The sequence below is a fragment of the Bidens hawaiensis genome, unplaced genomic scaffold, assembly GCF_021521415.1.
Source record: "Bidens hawaiensis isolate Kalapana, Puna unplaced genomic scaffold, B.hawaiensis_p1.1 tig00020922_1, whole genome shotgun sequence".
In the NCBI taxonomy this organism is placed as follows: Eukaryota; Viridiplantae; Streptophyta; class Magnoliopsida; order Asterales; family Asteraceae; genus Bidens; species Bidens hawaiensis.
The window spans coordinates 55,504-63,861 of record NW_027493232.1 but is presented as its reverse complement, the minus strand read 5'-3'; the positions used below and the strand labels follow the sequence as shown (position 1 = coordinate 63,861).

General features: G+C 34.4%; 1 protein-coding gene across 1 annotated transcript; it reads right to left on the bottom strand.

Annotated features, from left to right (window-relative positions):
• Positions 1-712: 712 nt before the first annotated feature.
• Positions 713-1,465, bottom strand: LOC143562267 (uncharacterized). The gene has a single exon (XM_077050122.1). The coding sequence runs from the start codon at positions 1,463-1,465 to the stop codon at positions 713-715; it is 753 nt and encodes a 250-aa protein (XP_076906237.1).
• Between the last annotated feature and the right edge of the window lie 6,893 nt (positions 1,466-8,358).

The following is an 8,358-nucleotide window of genomic DNA, read 5'->3' as shown; positions in this document are numbered from 1 at the left end:
TGCAGGTTCAGGGCAATTCATTACTTCTCTACACGAAACACCTTCCGGGCGACACAGTGATCAAAAAGAGCCACTAGGTTGATCATCTCCGATTCAACCAATCAGGTAACAAAATTAAACATTCTGTTAGTATGATTTTGTTCCATGTGAGATTAACAACAATTTATGCACTTGCTACATTAAATCCAGTTTGATTTGGTATCAACCGAGGAGTTCTCAAACTGGTTACAAACTGATAGTTTTGCACGTTTTTGAAAACCGGATTTTGGATCGGATCGGTTTTGGCTTATTCGGATCCCAAATCAGTTTCGATGTGCACCTTTACCACCAAGAACCTATTTTCTTTTAGCCCAAACAATTATAAAAATTGAGGATAAAAGCGATTTAGATAACTAGGATCTTTATGTAGGCAAATTCAGATTGCAATAGATAAAAGAATAAACACAACAAATGAATTTGATAAAACTTGCACTTGAAATTGATAAACTTGTTACGTATAAGAATGATCGTAATCGTACAGATTTACAACCCTACTTGGGTTTTTATAGACATACTAATTACATACTAGACCCCTAGACTTTACAAATATACATACTAGACATAAACTATACTTTCTAAAATAACTAAAAGACCCCTAATATTTAGTTTATATTTCAACACTCCCCCTTAAACTAAATATTGTTTAAAGAGTGTCTTCAACTTTCTTGCTTTTTCACAGCAATGCGACCGGTTCATCATCATGGATGAGATTGGATTCTTGCTCCTTGCTCTTCCATTTGGTGCATTCTTTTGCGAAATGACTGACTTCTCCACATTCATAATACTTGAACTTGCTTTTGTCCTTATTTCCTCGGTCCATGCCTCTTCCATATCCACTTGCTCCTTTATTAGAATCTCTACCACGTCCTCTACCATGACCTTGATTGCTTGAACTTGCCATTAGAAGTCGTCCCTGATCATTATCTTCTGGTTCGTCTTGGATTTTGAGACGTTCTTTAAACGCCTTTACTCTTCCTACCGCTTCTACAAATGGCATCGTGTCTATCTCTTGATATTGTTCGATAGATGCCACAATTGGTAGAAATTTCTTTGGAACCGAGATAAGCAGTTTCCTCATGAATGCCTTATCTTTCAAAGTACCACCAAGAGTTTTAAACTTGGTTTGCAAACTGCTTAACTTTCCCGCAAAATCGCTTACGGTTTCATTTGACTTCATCTTCAAAGCCTCTAGTTCACTTCTTAACGTTTGTAAACGTGCTTTTTGAACTAGATCGGCTCCAAGATATTTGACTTTGATCGAGTCCCAAACTTCCTTTGCAGTCGAGTATTGAGCGACTTGCATTAAAACATCTTCCGATAATGTTTGGAAGATCATGGCTTTTGTGGTATTCATCTTCTTTTCATCCACAATTTCGGTTTCAACCTTTGCATCAATTATTTCCCAAAGGTCATATGCTTTCAACATTGTTTCCATCAACAATGCCCAAGTCGTGTAATTTGTTTCATTCAGTTTGGGACACTGAAGTGAAATATTTCCTTATTCACGAGCTGATGTTGAAGCACTTTCTTTCTTTTTATCGCCTGCCATATTTTTATGTTTTACCACGAAGGATTTATATGTACCACGAAGAATTTGATCAAAAAATATCCAACCAACTTGCTAATTGGACTTTTAATTTTGATCAACTTGCTATACTTGCCTCTGGCCTACTTGCTAACCAAATTTTATGTGCTCCTGACCGACTTGCTAATCAGGTTTTTATGCACTAACTTGCTCTTTGAACCAAAGGTTCGACTTGCTACAAACCACACGGGTTTGTTTTAACTCGCTATGAACCGCAAGGGTTCGTTTTAACTTGCTATGAACCACGTAGGTTCTGTACGTGCTATAAACCAAACGGGTTTTGACTTGCTAATGATACCGTACATGTTTCTTGCAATATGAACATACAACAAAACGAATTTGTTTATGTATTTGCAATCTTTCAAGAAGAAAATTTCTTAATGTTTCTTTTTTCTTTTGTTATACACAATAAACAAAACAATTCTTTCTTGATATAAGAAATCAAAAAGGAACGATTACTTGCCTTTATCCTTTTGATTTTATTCCTTTTTTTTTTGCCCAGAAACTTCAACAAAAATCACCAGATGGTTCTGGTTCTTTTTGAACGTGAACAATATCACCACAAACAATGGTGTTATGTTTGATTATCCACTCAAAACCAAAGTAATTGTTCAACAAATTATATAAACACAAAACCAATTTGTGTTACACGTGAATCAAAACAACAAAATCTGATTGTTTTCAATTATTATCGGAACTAATAACAACACCAATTGTTGCCTCTTATCAATTTGATTTCAAAAATATGACCACTGCTTGTGATTCTTGACCCACAACAAACAAATAAGCCCTTTCAATTCTCTTGCAATGATTAATGTTTCAATTCAGATTCTTGGCTTTTCTTATCAGAAATCAATTCACGATTTTAATTTTCTGATCAAGAAACGCAACCAACAAACAAAATCGATTCAATTCACAGATCGATCTTTGCTTTCTCTTTCTTCTTCCCGATTTCGAAACCTTGCTTTTAGTTTCAAACAATTTCTTCCAGAATTCAATTCCACAAATTCAGAAATTGAATTACAGTTTGGATTTTCGGTAACAGCAAACAATCTGTCCCCTAATTGTTATTAGGAAATTGTTAATTGGAAACTTCACAATTCCAGAATCGCTCTTCAAACTGAAAATCTGAACAAATTCACAGAAGCGATTCTGCTTCCTTTCTTCCTTGGATCGACTAACGATCTCCGATAGATTCAATTTACCGATCTGCGAATTTTAATTTTATTTAATAATCACAGACTCGCGGACAATCAATTGTGATTATGATTGTTGATTTTCAATTTGTTATTCTTCCCCGATTCGTAACCTTGCTCTGATACCACTGTAGGCAAATTCAGATTGCAACAGATGAAAGAATAAACTCAACAAATGAATTTGATAAAACTTGCACTTGAAATTGATAAACTTGTTACGTACAAGAATGATCGTAATCTTACAGATTTACAACCCTACTTGGGTTTTTATAGACATACTAATTACATACTAGACCCCTAGACTTTACAAATATACATACTAGACATAAACTATACTTTCTAAAATAACTAAAAGACCCCTAATATTTAGTTTATATTTCAACACTTTATGCATTTAAACAAATAGTTGCTTTATAATATTTCAAAATAAATTAGTTAGTATTTAGTTTAATTTCTAAGTAAAGAACTATTTTAAATATATGAGTTACATGGTTTTGTAATGTACTAAAGTTGAGTAGTATATTCACCCGATCATTCTGAAGTGTTACCCGACCCGCTCAATCAGCTCATTTTTGCAGGCCCAGGGCAATTTGTTACTGCTCTCTGCTCTAAAACACCTTTCTGACATGAACTCTACATGAAATACCTCCCCGTGACACAATGAAGCCGCTGTTTCTCATCTCGATTTGTCTAATCAGGTAACAATATCGAATTTCATGTGAGATAACCGTCAAATTACACACTAGATATGTTGAATCCTGTTCGGTTTGGTTTCAACTGAGGAGTTCTCAAACCGGTTACAAACTGACGGCTTTGTTCGGTTTCAAACTGGGTTCTCCCAAACCGGTCTTTGGATAGGATTGGTTTTGGTTTATTCGGTCCCAAAGAGGTTTCAACATTCCCCTTTGCTTTTGGCCCAGTAAACAAATATAATCTGAGAATAAATCAAGATTTCCATGATTTTAAACATATAATTGCTTTATAATATTTCTAAAACTACTTTTAACTCCATTCCATTTTGGCCTAACTTGTTTGACTTGATAAATTGACACCTTTTCAAAATGGCCAGGATTGAGCCAAATTTATTTTGCTTGAAACAACACACCCCTGAAATAAGGTAAATTGAAAATTCTGAAATAAGGGAAAATGGAAAATTACACATCAACTTAGATTAACGTCACTTTCATGTTAGTGCTTCAAAGTTAAGTTTTAATTTGGATACAACCATTGATAGTACCCAACTTAACTGGATTAGTGGACCCAACCTATGTGTATAATACATTCCACAGATTACTGTTTTCACTTTATTCGTTACTGATTGTTTTCATATCCCGCATTTACCTTGCTTTCGTGTACGGATATTGTAACCAATTTGTGTGCTTCAGATCGGTACAAGTGTTCTACCACCTGAGAGGTATAAGTTTCTTACTTTCCTATGAGTATGATTTTGAGTTTATTGTATTCGCATCAGGAGTTCACGACTACTGAAGGGCATAATATTGACTACACAGAGTCTTTCGTGGTAATAAATCTTTAAAACTCTATTGGTTAAAAACCTATTAAAGTTATTAGTTTTAGGGTCTGTTTGGCAAGTGCTGAACCATTAAGTGCTGAATCATTAAGAGGTCTGAATGGTTACGAGACTCTGAACCAGTAAGTGCTGAATCAGTAATTGTTGTTTGGTTGAACCTCTGAATAATATGCAGAATGATTATTTTACCCTTGTGAACTGTTTCAATCAATCAATCAATCAATCAATCAATCAATCATGCCCAGTAAAATCCCACCGACAGCAAAGCTATAAGTAGGGTCTGGGGAGGGTGGGATGTAGGCACACCGTACCTCTATCCAAAGGAATAAAGAGGTGGCTTCCAGAGAGACCCTCGGCTCTAAGTACATGTGTATGAAGCAAAATAAAGGAAATCAAAGTTTAACAGTTATATAAAAACTACTACTAATTATAATAATATTAATAATAAGATCACAGTTTAACAGCTATATAAAAGCTAATAATAATTATAATAATAATAATAATATATGTAAGGGAAATACCATTATGGTATGTGACCTAAATAAGTTAAGTCTAAGCCCTAAGGTATTCAATTCTCTCTAAAAATCCTTAACTTTAATTCTACTTCTCCACAAATTCCTATCCTCAACCATGTCTTCGGAGAGGTTTAGGTCTATCAAATCATGCCTAATCCTCTCATCCCAAGTCAATTTCGGTCGTCCTCTACCCCTCCTCCCCTCTATAGTAATGTTTTCTACGGATCTAACAGGATTCGTCGTCTGTCTTCTCTTTACATGTCCAAACCATCTCAATCTCCACTCTCTTATCTTGTCTGCTATGTCAAAACCATCTCAATCTCAATCTCCCTTGTGAACTGTTTCATGCTAAATAAAATGTATCTGTTTGACTAGAACTCTAATTGATGAAATAATTATAAAAAAAAATACAAAACATCATAGAAAATCCAAATTACATATTATCACTTCTAAATCCATTAAACATACTAATATCCAAATAGAAATTAATACTTTTGCATACAATTTTACTTTTATTCATTCGAAATTAGTTGAGTGGCTATCTCGTCACGCAAAGTAGTCATGTACTGAATTCCTCGTGAACCCCATTCTATACCGTGAATGAACTGGTCATCACTTTCTCCACCTTGCATTTCAGAAAAGATACATGTTCTGCCCATTTTGGCACCTCATAAGAGCAAGAAACATGTTAAAGATCATCATATAAAAACATACTACCCACAATGTATCCATAAGGGAGCGCATTAGGACTCTTGACTTGTTTCACTTTTCTTTCTAACGTTATTGACATTGACCAAAGTCACCTCATCAAATTTATTCCTTTCTCCAATAGATAGTTTATAAAAAACTTTCTTACACCCTTTCTGCACTCCACTTTACATCCACTTGCACACCATAATAACCAACATTCATGGTTCCAAAAAAGACCTTAAATAATCTAACTTCAAGCAGAAGCGAGAAGTTTTAAAACTCAAACTTAAAAGTTCAAACTTACCGAGGAATGACCAGAAACGCAATAATTGGAGTGCTGCAACAGAGATAGTATTGTGTCTGCAACAAAAAATAAAAATAAATAAATCAAAGATTATTTATGCACAAATAAAGACGCGATGAAAACTTCGTTTAATAACCCAAAAAACTTGAGAATCAGGGAATAAATTTGTTCTGGCTTCGTAGACGAAAAGAAATGAATGGCCAAGATTCAATTAATCTCATATAAATATACCTATGCATATGTGGATGTCTTTATTCACATGCAATTTACAATTCATTAACATAAATATGGTTTCTATATCTTTACCCTTCATAAGCGATATCAAATAATAGAAAAGAGTGATTTTTTTTTTGCTTTTTTTATTAAGTTTGTACACCCTTAATTTATAGTTACTCGAGTTTGTTAAACATACATGTGCTGAATTTACTCTAAAATTTTAGGGTAATTTTGTAACTAGTGCTCTTATGTTATTGACAGAATTCCATCATTTATGCTTGATACTAAAACTTCAAATGGATTATTATTCATTATCTGTCCAGTTGACCTTAAAAAGTCAAGAATGCGCATTTGACTTTGATATCTTATATTAAGTTAAGTTGACTTTAAAATTTGGAAAGCGCGGTCGAGCTCAATAAGTGAAGTTTGGGCTAGTCCTCGTTAATTTTAAAATCATTAATAACAGTTTAGCTTATGGTTGGCATAAAAACCGTCAAAACCGGACCATGAGCATCCCTAGAGTTCAGTATAATATAACTATTTTGAATGCTTAAAATCGGAGAAAATTCCCAAAATAGCCCTTTTTAGAGAGATGATTCCCAAAATAGCCCTTTTTTTCTCAAAAGATTATAATATAGGGGCAGCAGGCCAAATTTCGAAAGAAAGTCAGGTAGGAGACAAGATTCGGGGAAATAATGAAGGTAAAGTCCAAATTTTTTGTAATCTTGGAGCAAAAGTTCATATTTTTTCAAAATTTTTTTTTCAAAAGACCGTCTTGAAAAACTGTTTTTTTATGTTTCCTACCTTTCCCGTCCATATTTTCAAATTCTTGGAAAAATATATTTTTTACAATTATACCCCTGAACCACCACCATCACCGACGCCGTCGGCCCCATCCCGTCACCACCACCGTCACTACCACCATAGCCGCCTCCACCGTCAATTTCCGTCACCGAAGAAAACCACCACCACCATACCCGTCGCCGGAGAAAATCTTATCTTAATGATTGAATCTCCCTCCATCCATTTGTGGTAAATAGTTGCTTTTGATGCTTTTTTCTTTCCTCAATAATGAATGCACAACCAGAAATACAAAGTCAGCATTTGAGAGATTGACGGTCCATTTTGACAGTCCACTTTGACGGGACTGTGGAGGTGGCTATGGTGGTGGTTTACCAGAAATACAAAGTCAGCATCAATATTTCTCTTAAAAGCGTCTTTACAGTCCATTTTGACGAGTATGGTGGTGATGGTTTTCTCCGGCGACGGAAATTGACGGTGGAGGCGGCTATGGTGGTAGTGACGGTGGTGGTGATGGGGTGGGGCCGATGGCGTTGGTGATGGTGGTGGTGGTGGTTCAGGGGTATAATTGTAAAAAACATATTTTTTCAAGAATTTGAAAATATGGACGGGAAATGTAGGAAACGTAAAAAAACAGTCTCTCAAGACGGTTTTTTTTTTAAAAAAAAGTTTTGGAAAAATATGAACTTTTGCTCTAAGATTACAAAAAATTTGGACTTTACCTTCATTATTTCCCCAAATCTTGTTTCCTACCTGATTTTCTTTCGAAATTTGGCCTGCTACCCTATATTATTATCTTTTCCCAAAGCGTCTTGACAGTCCAACTTCTAAAAAAATTTGAGGAAAAAAGGGTTATTTTGGGAATCATCTCTCTAAAAATGACTATTTTGGGAATTTTCCCTTAAAATCATATGCAAAGCAAGAATCAAAACAATGGGTTTAATGTTTGAATCAGGCTAGTTCAGGTCTATATTTGTTAGGTTACAAGTAGAATTGTTGTGTTAGGTACTCATGAAATTGAGCATGTTTTTGTTTCCTTCTATTTGATTTTGTATTCATAAATGACCAATAATTAGTCAATTATGTAATATTCACTTTGGGTTTTAACATTCTTTGATGTTTTATTATTTTTTTTAATCTTGTTTAACATGGAAGTTGACCCGAACCTAAACCATTCAACTTAAAACCGGAAACTGAAATTACTACAAGTGATGAAGAAACAACCCCTTAATATAAACACAAACACAAACACAGTATACATGACAATGTCACTTTATTTCACCATTTGATGAAAAACATAATTGAAACCCTATTCTCAATACAATTATGAACCAATCCTGTCAATCGAACTTCCATGTTATAAAATATACACACAAATATTTTACATTCAACTTGTAGATGAGAGAACAAAGAACGAGCCAAAAGGTTTATCAATTTCAAAAACAATCGCAAATTGCTATTGGAGAAAAAAAATTACCTGA

Coding starts and splice junctions, on each gene's coding strand:
- LOC143562267 (XM_077050122.1), bottom strand. CDS start 1,465: ATGTTGAAAGCATATGACCTTTGGGAAATAATTGATGCAAAGGTTGAA.